Source organism: Solenopsis invicta, chromosome 9 (assembly GCF_016802725.1).
Source record: "Solenopsis invicta isolate M01_SB chromosome 9, UNIL_Sinv_3.0, whole genome shotgun sequence".
Taxonomy (NCBI): domain Eukaryota; kingdom Metazoa; phylum Arthropoda; class Insecta; order Hymenoptera; family Formicidae; genus Solenopsis; species Solenopsis invicta.
Window position 1 is genome coordinate 8,726,981 of NC_052672.1, and position 16,740 is coordinate 8,743,720.

At 34.0% G+C, this 16,740-nt stretch overlaps 1 protein-coding gene across 2 annotated transcripts; it reads left to right on the plus strand.

The window, feature by feature from the left end:
• The first annotated feature begins 828 nt into the window (after positions 1-828).
• Positions 829-15,979, plus strand: LOC105197043 (protein artichoke). 2 transcript variants are annotated; one of them, XM_039453839.1, is made up of 11 exons: positions 829-1,397; positions 5,677-5,889; positions 5,970-7,140; positions 7,317-8,023; positions 9,175-9,499; positions 9,759-10,025; positions 10,420-10,573; positions 11,647-11,859; positions 12,223-12,982; positions 13,742-14,109; positions 14,639-15,979. In XM_039453839.1, the coding sequence occupies exons 2-11, from the start codon at positions 5,726-5,728 to the stop codon at positions 15,145-15,147; spliced, it is 4,638 nt and encodes a 1,545-aa protein (XP_039309773.1). In that variant the 5' UTR covers positions 829-1,397; positions 5,677-5,725; the 3' UTR covers positions 15,148-15,979. The 2 variants fall into 2 exon arrangements, with proteins under 2 accessions (XP_039309773.1, XP_025993506.2); XM_026137721.2 differs by having other exon boundaries at positions 831-1,397; positions 12,208-12,982.
• Positions 15,980-16,740: the final 761 nt, after the last annotated feature.

Sequence of the window (16,740 nt, forward strand, 5' to 3'; positions counted from 1 at the left end):
GAAGTCATCAAAAATCAGTCTAAATTTTCAAAGTTTCTCTGATTAAGTTACATACATAAGTTTAATAATTTCACTCAGAATTTCTTAATCGTTCACCAGGTATTGGTTTATCAAATTACAATATATTTTTCCGTCTATTTCTTCTACTTTAGAATATGTACACATATTCCGCGACTTCGTTGTCCAGGAAAATTTAGGAACTTAAAAATTCCAAAATCTGATACTTTATATAACTTAATATATTTTATAGAATTATAGTACACATGCATTACAATTTTACAGTTGTGATGAACGTACTACAATTTTATAAAATATAATATCGAATTTTTCAGAATATTTTCGAATTCTTTTTTATTAAAAATTAGTTTAGTTGTTGCAACCAGATACCGTCATGGCTCCAATACAAGTCATACAACCATTGTACTACGATTCAAGTAACCATAGTTGCTCCATGTTTTGTCATTTAATCTAATTGGCACCAACAGATTTTTAGGCCAACCACACAATTTTTTTCCGTGAACATATCATTCAAGATTCCACACGTAAAAACATTTCAAAACTTCGAAAGAATCAGTATATAATCAACGTGACATGTGCGCTCTTGAAAAAATGAACTGATAAATGTTTCAATAAATCATTCAGTAATTATATCAGTAACTGATGATACTGCATTAGTCACCGATATATGAAATATCATCAGTTATTGATATAGTAATCATTTCATTGAAACACTTTATCAGTTCATTTTTTTCAAGAGGGAGCATAGTTAAAGTGGAATTAATAGTTGTCTATTTTGTAAAGTATTAGGAATCCTCAACTTTTGAAATCAATTGATTATTTCCTTTCCTTTTTCAAATATTCATTCGAGCGGGTTCCAAGTGTAATCAACCTCGTTAGCTTCACCAGACGTGTAACGCGGAAAACGAAAGGGAAGACGATTTTTCACCGATGTCGAATCATACTCATTCGGCGATCGGTAAGATTTGTGGGGAAAGGGAAGAATTTCCTGGAAGCGTGTCTTCACGGTGGCTGGACACGCACTTCGCAATTCTCTCCGTGTCCCTCCCGCCATCGCCCACACCATGGTACCCGTCATCTTCTCCCCTCAAGTTTGTGCAGGCCACCACGCTTTTGCGAACAGCTTCTTCAGTGCATTTAGTACGTAACGAGATCACGAAAAGCTAGACTCGTGACCGAGGAGACGTTGAAAAAGATCAGGCATGTGTATCTGTGTGTGTGCGCGCGGACTCCTGTAAAAAATACATTGTTTGTTTTATATATGAGTGTAAATTATTTTCAAGAAACAAATTTGATTTCTCTTGGTGAATTCCGTTCTTGCTAAGAAACACAGAGTTCTTTAGAAGACGCTGACTTGGCGAACACTGCCGATATAGAAGGTAAATAAAACTTTATAAACAAAAAATGTTTGAACATTCATATTATTTGTAATTTTCTTTAAATAAATTTGACCGGCACAATAGCAAGATTGATACGTAGTTTTGTATTAACTGCTTTAAATCATACTTCCGTTTCATAAAATTTTACTTATTATTATTATTATTTAATTATTTTGATAGCACGCCCAGCGGGAAAATTAAAGTAACATTTAAAAATGTTGATTTTATATTCTTTGAACGTTTGAAAATAATATTGTATACATTTTTGTATTGTAAAGAGATAATTTTATAATGATTTTTTCGAAACACTGTTAAAATCCATTTCCAAGTCATGGTCAAAGTTTATATTGTTCATTTTAATGTTAAATTACAACGTAATGTTAAATATGACACGATGTTAAAAATGTTACATATTATTGAATATTGTTGCAATAACATGGTAGTAATGATTTCATGCATTAGGTGATAATACATAGAAACGAAAAAACTTTCTCAGAGATAACTAATTTTTCGATAGGTATATAATTATATAGAAGAATATTTTAGAAACTAAGTCAGAGAAATTTTACAATAAACAAGTTGCCAGAAATCTATATAGTTTTATATTGTTTAACGTTCTTGTGCGTTTTAGACACCTCGTCATACAAAGAGCATTATCTTCCTCATGCAGTTGCATAATGACGTAAAATTAGCATTTGAGATAGAAAATGAGATGTACGCTTGAGGTCACTGACGGCGAAATATCAGGGAAGTGGGTATCACTTTCACTAAAATTGCATCCATACTTACTCGATGCCAAACAAACGCTATTGTTTGATCGAAATTCTGATCTGATCAATTTATGATGATGAAATCGGAAGACAATTCATGACAATTACCTGCCGATAATCTTCATTGTGCTAGTTATGCCACAGTACTTATCAGTGCGTCTTTTGAATAATATTGTAAAAAAAATAAATAATAAATAATAATAATATCATATAATAATATAATTATATATATATATATATATATATATATATAGAGAGAGAGAGAGGGGGGGGGAGGGGGTGATGAAATACTATTTGTTTTCTTAAAATATCTCAATAAATATTGACGCGACACAATTCTTATGAATACCAATTTGTTAACACCATAGAGTTCTACCAATTGCTCTATAAGTAGAAGTTCATACAGATCATATATAATTTACAATTTACTAAAGAGAGAAAGAAAAACGCGTTTGCAAGATAGGAGGAGGGTCGTACTAACAATTAATGTCATAAAAGGCACTTTTAATCACAAAAAATCACAAAGTAATGATTCTTCATAAATCTTATTCAATAATAAGCACTATAAAACAAGGTTTTATGAACGTTTGTCTTAGAATCTATGACTGAGGAAAAACATTCCCTAACAGTACAAGATATCATATGAATATTCTAGAATACACATATCGTTCAAATATTTACTCATGACGTTTGTGACATTCGCGATACTCGCAACGTTCGTAACGCAAATAGCTCACAACCATCTCACGACCTCTCGCTATATGATAAAATTTTCTATGCCGAATTCATATACATATTATAGTACACATTAAATTCAACTAAATTCATTTATTTGAAGCCGCATTCAAAGCCTTTAAGTTAGACTAAAATTAAAAAATTTATATCTAACACATTTCTCAAAATTACGTAGAGAGTATAAACTGTAAAAATCGTTGCTATACTAAATATATAAATAAATGGTATATAGAATACTAACGCAAAACATAAAAGAAACTAAGACAAGGCTACAATATTAACATTGCTGTAATGCTAGAGGTTTAAACACATCTTTCGATAAGATACGTAAGCGTTAATTAATATACATGTATACGAAAATAATGAATACGTAAATAAAATTACAGAAAATGACAATAAGAATAATATACAATTAATTATCTCGAATAGAAAGAGATGTATTATACGAGAATTTTCAGTACAAAGAAAAAAATGAGAAAAAGAGAAATATATGTTAGTTGTAAAAAGTAATGGATACTGTAAACTGTTAATGCTTCAATGAATACAATAAATCTCTTTTAACTAATTGTAAGCACGTGCCGCATACATATCTCTCTATAAGGCGTAATTGCAACTTGATTGCCTACCGACCACGTAATCACTTTCGATGTACATATTAAAATTTATTTATGGCAGTTTAAAGTTTATTTATAGTAATCTTACACATTTTAAAATATGAAATTTTATACAAGAAAACTGGTTAGAGCGGTTTCCAAGCCTCAGCAACTTTATAGAACATATCCGTACTTTTTTTCTTAGATCCGTATTCAGAACGCGCTTGTAAGGATGTTATCGTGTTTTTATTATTCTATCTTTATCATTCATTAGATGTAAAACAAGGACAGAACAATATAAAAAGTGTGCTAATATCTTTATGAGCGCGTTCTAAACATGTGCCTTAATTTCTAAGTTAGCTATATATTGTTTTGCTAGCTAGAGTATTGCCAATCTTTATATTACTCACATTTATAATGTAAAATACTTACTAACCAATAGCTCATAAACGCATATTACATTTTTGCAATTGCACTATGAAAAGAGTCTTGCATTAATTAATCAATCAATTGTCTGTTGAAAAACTGACAAATCAGTAAAGTCTATAAAAACGTTTCAATTAAAAAATCTCGAGTCTTATTATAATAATCAAAAAATCTGTTTGGTTTCATCAAAATGCACTAAATCATATAAGTCTTGTTAATATAATAAAATCATTTTTTTCAATAAACCACTAATGTTATTTTATCATCTAAATTCAGACAAAAATTCGATGTTAATGTTTCAATTTTCTTTCTTCAATCTTACGGAAACATCTTTTGAGATGCGGAAATGGATGCATCAAGACGTGATCTTTTCGTTAGCGCAACACGCACAATGCAACTTAGAATCGTTTTATCGTGGATCGCACTGTATCGACGTTATTCACGTGCGAATGGCTTTTCAGGCCACCCAATTGTTTCCTCCTTCTTCTTAAAGGCTGGCACATTACGAAATACGTTTCTCTGACAGGATTCGTGAACGCCTTTATTTTTCTATTAATTAACATTTGCGTTAATTGCAAGTTATTCCTCACAATAATAATTACGCAAAATATTATTATCTCAAAATAGTGCGTAGTTATAACAAAAGCAAATAATGTGCTGCAAAACGTAAAAAATTAATGTTATCTCTTAACTTCATTTCTTGTATACATACACAGAAAAAAATAGTATCAAATTAACAATTCATTGTTTCATATATAAGCAAAAATATAAAATTTTCCTGGTAAAATTTATAATCTTAAACAGACATAATTTGCTTACACGAAGAAAAGAATTTTCTTTATGTAAGCAAAATTATGTCTGTTTAAGATTATAAATTCTTCAAAGAAGATTTTATATTCTTGCTTATATATGAAACAATAAATTGTTGATTTAATAATAATTTTTTTCTGTGTAGAAAAAAAAATATATGTATAAGTATAAATGTAATTGTATAATTTTGTGTCGTTTCGTCATGGCAACGAAACAAAGGTGCTCCAACGTATTATATTCAAAGTACAATAATTCCCTCAAACTTTCTCCCTCTTCAAAGTGTGAATTTTTAATCCGACTCACCCTCCAGTTTTATTCGCCGGTCATCACTTTATACATCAGAAGCGCGCTCGCGCGACGACAATTATTACGGACAATGATTGCCCTAGCGGTCTTTAACTTCGCTTACGGTACGGGACATCAATTTTGTCGTCTGCGACCGTGACGTGTGTACACGCGTACACAGTGCGTGGCATCGTGCTCAGGATACAGAGGCGTACCGTAACGTCCAAGGGCTTTTAGCGTCTAAAATCCCACCAATCGGTGGGTTATTTCGCTAACGAGATTTCTCAAATCTTAGCCGCGCATTCGTCATATTCGCGGAAACGCTACGTAACTCTTGATATGTCGAAACGCGACACTCGTTATCATTTTCATAATGAGTCTTTTGCGTTAAGTTCACAAAATCACGTGTAAGAGCGACTTGACAGATCGTGACGGGTCTAAAGGAAATTAAGAAAGCTCAACTATTCTTATGTGTCATGCCATGTTGCTCAGTCTAAAAAAAAAATGAAGATTTAGACAGATTTTGAATAGGAATCTTAATTATCAACCTGTAAAGCGCACAATCTAGAAGAGCAAAAGTCATTAGTTTCTAACACCTGATTCTTTTATTCCTCCAAACCCACATTTGTCCGTTCGCATGCGAATGCACGCGTATTCTAGAAAATGCGGAACTGGTACTCGCGGTCGTAGACTACGGTCCAAATGCGCGATGGTCAGGTCGTCGGAGGGCGGTGGGCTTCTGATAGTCGGCTGGCTCCTGGCACTCCGTTCCATCAGTGCCGGTGCCCAGTTAGATCCAGATTACGGATGTCCGCTTCAAGAAAGGATACTGCCATGCAGATGTTCCACGCGCGATATGGAGGTCCAGATATGGCAAGTTCACATGATCGGATAATCTTGAGTGTAGAATTACGCGAAATGCTCTAAATATTGAATGCTCCAAACGCGTGCAGGTGTAGCCACAGTGAATTACCAAAGGTACTGGAAGGTTTGCAGGCAGTCAGTCACTATATGGATCGACCGGTAGACGAGCTGATTCTGGAGAACAATAACCTGCCAAGTCTACCCGGCAAGGTGTTTGCAACATTACGAGTTTTACGCTTAATGTTGCGAAACAATCGCCTCGAAAGGGTGTCTTCCGGCTGGCTGGAAGGCCTACACGACTCCTTGCTAGAACTGTTCATCGTCGAGCCCGATCTGCGATCTCTACCCGTGGACAGTCTGGAGAACCTGCAGGGTATCGAAGCGATGACGCTGCAGAGTCGCGTGATGAAGCGACTGCCGAGGTTCGCCAGTCTGCCGAAACTGAGATACCTTCAGATCAACTCCCCAGCCTTGCTAGAACTCGTCCCGAGAAATTTCCGAGATGTTCCCAATTTGGAGCAGCTACACGTATTGGGTAGTCCGAGACTGACCAGATTAGAGGCCGGGCTTCTTCGAGATCTGCCGCGATTGGAACTGCTCAACATCACTGATTCCGGAATCCACTGGATTCATCCGCGAGCGATGATCAATCTGCCGGAGCTCAAGGAGATCTCGTTGGTCGGAAACGCCATAATCGATGCCGGTATGGTCGGTCGCGCGTGCATGGATCTACCGTCGTTGTCAGTGATACGTCTGGATCGAAATCGCATCAACCGCCTGGGCGAAGGCTCCTTCGTCGATCTTCCTGTTTTATCGCGCCTCTATCTGTCGCGCAATTACATCACCGAGATATTTGCCCAGGCTTTCCAGCAGGTGCCAGTTCTCAAGTCCTTGGATCTGAATCACAATCTAATTCATCGCATCCATCCGGAATTCTTTCCGCAGCGGACAGGAAACGCGTTGGAAGAAATATGGCTAATCAATAATGATCTTAGCCACGTGGCTGAAATACGATCGGTGTTTGAGGCTCTGCCAAGGTTGAAATTTCTAGACGCCAGTCATAATCAGTTAGAGGAAATACCCTTCGGTGCTCTAAGAGGCCATCCCACTTTGGAGAGGCTCCATCTAAATCACAACAGACTAGCATTTTTGCAAAGAGAAACGTTCACAGCGATGCCGGCGCTCAGGGAGCTCAGGTTAAAAAACAATTCCCTGTCGAACCTACTGGAGGCTCCTTTCTGGAATTTGCCAGCGTTAAAGGTAAAGTGCGTGTCAAATTCTTTAAATACTTTAGTTGTGGATTATGTGCAAGCATTCATTACTCTTCATTTTTTTTTATTAATTTCAAATTTAACTTCAACTTCTCTCTTAAAAATTAAACTGAATATCGCCAATCTTTTACTTCTACATTGATCGTAATCAATACGTAATTCCAGGGTCTAGATCTCTCGGAAAACTACTTTCGTCACATAGAACCACGCTTGTTCGCTAATCTGCCAAATCTTCGACGATTAGATCTTAGCGGTAATGCCATAGGACTCATTGAACCCGAGTCCTTTCTGGGCACTCCGGCGCTAGAGCACATCAATGTCTCCGGGAACGCTTTATCCGTAATTCATCCCATGACCTTCCAACACTTGACAAACTTGTACGAACTGGACATCGGTTTGAATCGTATGCTGGAAGTGGTTCCTGGCCTACCGAAAGATATCGAACATCTTCATATGTCCAAGAACCGTATTGTCGCCCTGCCAACCGTATCTTCTCAGGATCTAGCACTACCTGCCCTACGATCATTGGATTTGAGCTCGAATGGGATTGAAAGAATTCTGCCTGGCACCCTGGCTGACTTGTCAAACTTGAAAAAACTGAATCTAGGCTACAACGCTCTGAGAATTTTAGACGACGGAGTTTTCGATGGACTCACAGGATTAGAACAGTTAGACTTGAAGTGCAATCGCCTAGTCACGTTGCACGGACGAAGCTTTCGACCTCTAAAATCGTTGATGGATGTGAATCTTCGGGGTAATCGAGTGGAGGTTCTGCGACCGGATATTTTTCAAGAGAACAGTAGATTGCAAAGAGTCGACTTGAGCAGAAATAATCTCGCACAAATTCCTCACGCTACCTTCACCAATACAAGGTAAGAAGTATGATAATTTAAATAATAATAAGTGTTTTGCAATTGCTTAATATATATCGACACATATGTACACAAGAACGTACAAAGTGTAACATCGTGCACGATTCAATTGAAACAAAGTGTGTACTAATGTGCAAAGTTTCGGATAGGATTAGGATTATTTTTCAATACCATGTCCATGCCTTAGCATTTTTTAATTCCTGATCATGGTAGAGAAACTACGTTTTCAACATTTCAATCTCATCTATCACTGCCGCGGTTAGTAACTATTTAATGAAACTGGAAAATAAACTTACAGATGTGTAGTGTTGTATCGATGATTACAATTGGAAAGCACTTAATATGATTTTATATTAATAAATAATAAAATACGCTTGTAGCTGTTATTCCTAAACGAGGTACTTACATTGTAATGATATTGTTTTGCTTTCACGTACATATATTAAAAAATCACTTATATAGAAAGTTCCTATCTAAATATCCTATTTCACCATTTAATTTAATTATCAAAATTTATCGTAATGTCAAACTTGTAGTAAAAAACATAATTTTCCTCTCTTCTGTATATTACTTTGGTCGCGTATTATAGTGGAAAAGTAGTTTCACTCGTGGTTACTTGGTTGCATCACTCTTAACTTGGTACCTAGAAAGTTCTTCGTGCACACGCTAATATCTCTTTCTCGTCGTTGTATAGCATCGGCCTGGCGTGTCGACTAATTTGACAGTAATTTGGCTCGAGTTTATATGCGATTTTATTTAATCTCATCCATCAACTTTAACTTGATTGCATCGATCAAACTCAAGGCATTTTAAAAGATAAATGTGCTTCAATTCAAATCAAAACTGAATTATCTGAAACAGAGATAAGAATTAGAAAGCTAATGCCATCATAATTTTCTCCCGATAAGACCGATAAATTTATCGATCCGAGACAGCCATATTATTTGTGGTCATACTTAAATTAATAAATCCATTATATCTAAACGAGTACATTTTCGTTTAAAACGCTATAAATAATGCCGGAAAAGAAGTTCGAAGGATATTCATCCGATCGTTCATACATCTTTCAACGTCTTTCGCACTTTCACTGTGAGAAAGGATTTGCTTAAACATTTCAAATCCAAAATGGTAACAGTCAATGTCAATTACAGAGACCTTCGTGAACTGTACGCGTCGCACAATACTTTGACCGAGTTACCCGGATCGCTGCACGGCTTAACTGCTCTACGGGTCCTCGACTTGAGCTTCAACAAGCTGAACATCCTATCGCCGGAAACTCTAAGCAGTCTGTCGTCCTTGTTGGAATTGAAACTGGTCAGAAATCATATACGAGAGCTGCGGGAAGGCGCGTTCGACGGATTGCCGCAACTGTCCTTGATCGATCTCGAGAACAACGATCTTAGGGTGATCGAGAGAAACGCCATCAGAGCGTTACCGGAACTGCAAGCCGTCCGTCTCGGCAAAAATCGATTACAGGTAATAATAATAATAGTATTACAATCATCCACGATTATAGAATAATGATGTTAGATCAGTATCTTTAGATAAAGCATCTTTGTTATACACCTTGTCAAAAAAAAACGTGGATAGTTTCCAAATTTGTTATCGTAAAAATCTTCAAATCATATCGAAAACTTATAGTACACATTAGCGTTTAACTTTTATGTTTAATAAGTTTTATAAATGTATTAAGCTAAATAAGTAGTCATCTAATGTAATGAACATGATGTTGTAGTCCATCCCCAGCGGCGCTTTCACCGAATTACCACTGCTGCAGAGTGCGGAACTTCAGGAAAATAGTATTCAGGAAATCGCTAATAATGCTTTCATTAACGTGCCACATTTACTTTTCCTTAATCTAAGTCACAATCACCTGCCGGACTTGGAATACGTTGGTCTGGATAGTCTTCGCTCGTTAGAGGTTCTTGATCTCAGTTACAATCGATTATCCAGAGTTTCCAGCAACAGTTTAGCAGCTATGGAGTGGCTAGTGGAACTAAAGGTAATCACAGCAAAAATTCCAAGATCTCACGAGATAGATTTTACAAAATAAAATAGGTTACCTTGAGCTTCAGTGTAATATTAGTAATATTTTATATTTTTTAAATACCTTTTTACATCAGAAATTTAAAACTGCTGCAAACACAAATTTTTTTTTTAAAGATTTATTCAAATTAATTTGCAAAGCATCACGTATAAAACGATAAGAGTTTGAGAGCGTTCGCTAATAAAGAAGAATACTTTCTCGTCGAGAGTGAAACTCTAGTGTGAACCATGGTGCGAGACGGGCCGTTCTGCTGGCGGAGTAATTATTCGTACACCTGCATCGTTAATTAGGAAGATAGCTCAACCGTTTAACACAGCCGCCTTACAGACGTTTCCCTTTCTGCATGCAGATGGACAACAATCGGATTTGCGCCGTGCACGGTTCGCCTTTTGATGATATGCCCAGGTTGCGGGTATTGAGCCTGCGAAGCAATCGGATGACCGCGGTCTCAGAAAACGCTTTCAAAAGGCTGCGATCGAATATCGCTATCTTGGATATCGACGGTAATTTAGAGTGTTGATTAAATTACATAAATTAAATTATATAAAAGGTATTTAAGTCGATTACTTAACATTAAGATAACATATTATGAGAATATATAATACTTGCTTTCGATATCATTTTGGTATCTATTTTTAAAAGTAATTTTTTTTTATAAAAATATAACAACTATATTCTAGAACTTGGTACATTTATTCTTTGATATTTCAACTAGAAAAGATACTTCGTGTAAAGTATATTTCTAAATTTATATGAACAATTTTAAAAAATTTTTTGAAAAAAATTCTTTTAAACTTTTTGAAAAAAGAAACCAATTTTTAATTTGTTAATAATTTCGAAAAATATATTCATATATATGAATTAAAAATTCTTTTAAATTTTTTGTTTCAGATTTTGTTTTTATATCTTAAATCACGATATAGTGAGACAAAATTTTTTGACATATAGATTTACATATAATTTACAAAAAATAACTTTTCTAACGTTTGAAAAAATTTACTAAGAACATTAAAATATAAAAAAATTTTAAAAAAAGCAATTTTATTTTTTTGCTTTTTAACTTTTCTTAAAAAGTTGTTAAAGAAAGTTTTTTGAAAACTTTCAACTTTTATAAAAAATAAAAATGTTAAAATTTTTATTGAATTATAGTTCGAACAAGACAGAAAAAATAATATGTAATATTTCCTAAAAATTTTGAGATCGAATTAAAATTAGATAACAATAAAAGTAAATCGAAGTAAAACTAGATAAGTTATAGCAACAATTTAAAAAAATGTTTTAAGAAAAATCAGTTTAAGATTGTATTTTAAAAATACAATAGTTTATATTTGCAAATAATTAATAAAACCTTTTATAAATCTCTTACCCTTTTTTAACTTTGTTCTCTTCCTCTCTTAAATTTCAAACTATTAAAAAAAAACCAAAAAATATTAATTCAATTTTTTTTAATATCTAAAAGCAAGAATACTTCCTTAATTTGGGTCAATATTTTTTTATAAAAGTATTCCTTGATATCTGTATAATTCATCAATATGCTTTTGTATTTATATATATTTCCTCTTCATTTCTGAGAAAGGAAATCCATTATCCTGTTCTTGCGGCATGCTTTGGCTGCGAGGATGGCTACAGCAGGCTTCTTCGGAAGGTCCTAGATGCGCTGATGGTTCTCTCTTCAAGGAGCTCAGATTATCGCGACAAGATTGTCAGCGTGAGAGACACGTGGAACCGATTCATCCAGGATGCGAGGCCGAAATGATTAACGTTGCGACACCTTCAGTCTCTTCCTCAGGTAAATTATAATTAATCCAAATAATATGAATTAATTAACAACTCAGAAAAATTGAAACATTAATCACTGGAGAGAGAGAGAGAGAGAGAGAGAGAGAGAGAGAGAGAGAATTATTACATTATTTTATTTATTCAATAATTTCAATTAAATTTTAATTATTTCATACGTTTACTAATTCTGGTTACAATTTATACATGTAAAAAGGATTTTTCTTCGAAAGTACTGTGATACTCTTGAATTATGTACATCTAAAATTTATAAATTAAATTAAAACAAATGATACTCGAAATAAGCAGATTATGTTATAAATTATTTTATAACTTATTAAATTATATTGAAATTCGCCAGCGTTTGGGATTACAGAAACGGTACCATTATGGATGAATCTAAAGGATTCCTCGACACAGAGGCCTTCCGTTTCTCAGGACTCCGACTATTTGTATCAATATGTAGATTACCAGGACAACGGAAATGATACGAGCACGTCGCTGCCGAGCGTGTCTACCATTAGCTCACCTACTCAGACCGTGAAGATCATTCACCCGCCGCCACATACGCAGAAGCATCCAGTGCAAAAGAACACTACATTACCAATAAAGAAGAATCCTCTAATGCCCCCATCGCCCAGCAGCTCCGGTTTTACCTTCTTCGGTTTACCCTTACCGAATTTAAATTTCAATCTGTGGGGCAGGAAGGCGGAGAGAAAGGAATCCTCGTTGTCGTCGTCGTCGTCGTCGTCGTCGGATAGACCTGGCCGAGGACGTTACAGGTCCTTCCCGCCCTCAGAACCGGAAATCCACAGAGGAGGCTTCGTACCTCTGCCGCGCGGTCAAAGCGGATTCGTACCGATCGCCGATCCTAGATTGGCGTACGAGAAACACGTGAAGCATGATAACACTTCAAGATCATTGAATGCAAGTAGTGCACCGATACAGGAGGAACGTGCTCGAAAAAGTGGAAACAGCACCGTGACCAAGATAGAGAAAACTATCTCCAAAAGCGGAAAACCGCGGACGAGCTACCGAGAGAAGGAAGAACTACCCACTGCTGCGTCGACAAACGTTCGACCAACTAGTTTTGAATCTCGCAAGATTTCATCCAACGTCAGTAAAATCATCCAAAGGTGAATGATCTAAATTATTCTCTTCCTTTCTGCAACCTTTGTAGAATGTAGGAATCTTTTAAATTTAACAAATACAGCCCAAGATAAGACATTCTCCAGAGTCTTTAATTAATTAAAACAAAATATTTTTTAGTTAATTTTCAAAATAATTTACAGTTTAAAAAATGTATACCTAATATATATATATATATATATATATATATATATATATATATATATATATATATATATGTTTATCTCGACATTTTAAATACAAAAAACTGCATTTTAAATTGCTATAAATTTAGCTATTCTTGACAAAAATTATTAGAGAATGTGTATACATACTATATATCTGTTTGTGAAAAATTTTATCGATGGTTACATTGTTTAAGAAAAGTTTCATTGATAGTTAAATATGTTGTTTAAAAGTATATTGCAAATACCTGATAAATCTTCGGTTAAATAACAATTTTATAAATACTTAGAAAACTATAATGGAAATGTTTGAGACTATGTTATTAATGTCAGGTGGACAAGGTGTAGTTCTATTTCTCGTAAATAAAACAAACATTGTTGAACATCTTATAAATCAATTCCATATTGAAATTTCCATCTCATAAACACTTTAATAAATGTTTTTAAAATTTCTATTAAAGCTTAAGATTGCTGTTAAATAAACTTCTTATAAACTTTTAATAAACATGCTTATATTTTCGCCAAGGTATCATAGTGATACTTTCTTTCAGCTAATCTTTTTAAACATTTTCTGTTTGTTAGCCTTAATGCATCAAATACAGTGAAAAGTAGTACATCGATAATCGTGGAGGATGATTCATCGCAAGAAGCTCACGAAACATCAGTGTCCACCGAAATTTACGGCGGCGAAAGTTTAGAAGTAAATACGGAAGATACTAAATTCATAGAGAAACCGCAGATGGAAGTCGCTAACAGGATAGTTTGGACCACGCCAAAAGCAATAATAGCGGAAACGAAGAAAACTACGATTACTAAGGAGACTACAACTGCAGCGGTGAAGGTGGCACCGTCGAAAGAAACCGGATCCAAAGATTGGAACTTAGAAATACCTGAGTATGAAAAGGATTCAACCCTTGTAGGCAGTACAACTGAGTCTTATGAGAAATTTGGTTAGTTTACATCTTAATGAAACTAATAAAATTTGAGTTCAAAATGTTCAAAACGTGTTTGCATACTTCATCACAAGATTTCTTCATTCTTACATTTTAACTTTTAACCCTCCATGGTCCAATATTCTTTTTTGCTGCTTTCCTAGTTCAACTGATGCCTGATAATGTTTTTGAACTTTAAAAAATCTGAAAAAATTCTGGAACACATTCCAACATTCCAGAATATATATAATTTCACAATTGCTTGACTCAAAATGTTTTTCATTTCTTTTTTGTCCGTGTTCAAATTTGATGCAGAATTGATAAAATTTGTTGTTATACCAAACTAAAAAATGCATAACTTTTTTATATATGCATAACAAAAAAAACCTTTGTAGCTTCAAATAGTCGAAGATAGTACTTACGAGAAAAAAACAGAGAGCCACCTTCCTTATTGATTTATACTAAAATTTAATTTTTAAAAAAAGTTAAGAATTTCGTATCATAACCCATAAAACATCTAACAAGAATAATAATTCATTTATTGCAGACAATTCGGATGTTGTGACGGATGCGGAACCGATTCCATACTTTTCAGCACCTGTAACGTCTACTACATCGAATCCACGACCCAAAGAAACCATGACTGTGACTTCTCGAGGGACAGAGGCATCCGCTCTGTCCGCGCTTCTGGTTCCGGGGGGATTAGTACCGTCTTCGGGATCCGTAGTAAATATACGTCCGCTTGGTAGATCTACGATAACCAAGGTTGCCTCGCCGTACATCAGCTACAACGCCGATCAATCCAGAGAAAAGCAGAAGTCGATCGCTGGCGCCGCTCAGAGGAGCGAGATCATCGACGAGACAACCGAAAGTCAGAACGAGGCGTTTGTCGTTGACGATGAAGCTAAAGTGATAAAGGACAGTCCTTTCAACTGGTACTTCCAACACTACAACGATACAAATTTAGAGCCTTATGTGGGTATAGCTTACAGCAGTGCTACAAAAATCGACGCCTATCAATGGTTTCCTTTGCTTATCTTCAGCATTCTGATATAAAAAAATTTAGAATTTGCACAGCGGACTCTAGATAACAGACAAATTAATCTCTCCCTGAACACGAAAAGTAAAATATATTGTAATATTTGTTAATAAATGCTATAGTACGTGGATGTTTCAAATAATATATCATACACGTAAAATCGTGCTATGTATACGATTGAAGAAATTTATATGCAGTCGAATCTCGATAACTACTTTGTAATTTGAATTTAAAGTAGCCAGACTTTTATAAATCGAAGTTCACCTGTATAAATCAAATTTCTATTATCGCTGCCTCTAACTCAAAGTTGTTACCATTCGTAGAGGAAACTCCAGTTTCGACTAAGCAAGCCAGAACAGCGGTAACGTTTTACGAAGTTTTGTAGAAAGATATAATATTGAGGACAACGTATTCTCTACTTTGATTACCGTTGAAAATGCCATTGATCAACTATGTATTAAGTCATTAATACAAAATAAAATTACAGATTTTTTTAATAACTATGAGTAATAGCCTGGTATTTGTTATGATTATGTTTATTATACATATGTATGCAATAAATAATTCACGTCAAAAATGGAATTTTTTCCTTTAAAAGCCATTATAATCGGAAAATTATTGACGTACAAAGCCTCTGTAAACCAAATTTTCATAGTTAATCGTCTTTTACTTGAAAACTTCGAAAAGTTGAAACTTCTATAAAAAGTTCGAAACTTTTAGCTCTTCCCTTTTGAGATTCGAGTTATCGAAGTCCGACTGTATATTAACTTAGTAAAATAGCTTTGATGTTGAATATATAACAGTATTAGTCTTTCTTAAATAAAATTTAAACATTTTTAATATTAAAAAACCAATAAATTGTTTATGATTATTATCTGATTATTATTAATTACTATATTATATAGTATATTAAAATTATTTTTTAATAGTTCTCTTAATCATTAACTTATTTGCAAGAACTATAATAAGTTCACTTAACTATAATATATATTATATTATATTAACAAAATTTGTATGGTTTACCCCTTATAGTTACCATTGCTAGAATTTTTTCTCTCAGTGTAAATGAAGAAAAAAGCTCATATTTTCTTAATTCCTTTTGTAAGAGAGCGATTAGTTCTATGAGTAAATACGATATATTATTTAAGAATCTATGAGATATTTTTAAATAAATGAGAAATTTCTTCAAAAATGAATTTGTTTTACATATTATATGTATACGAGGAAAATATGAAGATAATCATGTATAAGAGAAAATAAAAATTTTTGTAATTGTTACATTGTTATTCAAGCGTTTCAATATTAAATCATGTTCAGTTTATATTTAAACAAAGCAATTATTTCTTAAATTATTTTTTGTTTTTCACAGTATCTTACATGACTGGAAAAATTTGTAACTATTTCCCTGAGTTTATATTATAAAATAAAATAAATGTATAAACGTTGATATCAATTTCTACATACAATTGTCTTTGTTTAATTAATTTTTTTATAATATATAAATATAAAAAGTCTGTAAATTTATCATCAATTTTGCTGTGTGTGACATACAAGACATAATAACATTTAATTGCTATAAATAATTTGATAAATATGAATTCCCATATATA

Bases quoted from the DNA above. Each gene is read 5' to 3' on its own strand.
- LOC105197043 (XM_026137721.2), top strand. From the start codon at position 5,726: ATGGTCAGGTCGTCGGAGGGCGGTGGGCTTCTGATAGTCGGCTGGCTC. The intron at 9,500-9,758 runs GTAATAATAATA...ATGATGTTGTAG, and splicing joins TCGGCAAAAATCGATTACAG to TCCATCCCCAGCGGCGCTTT. The intron at 10,026-10,419 runs GTAATCACAGCA...TTCTGCATGCAG, and splicing joins AGTGGCTAGTGGAACTAAAG to ATGGACAACAATCGGATTTG.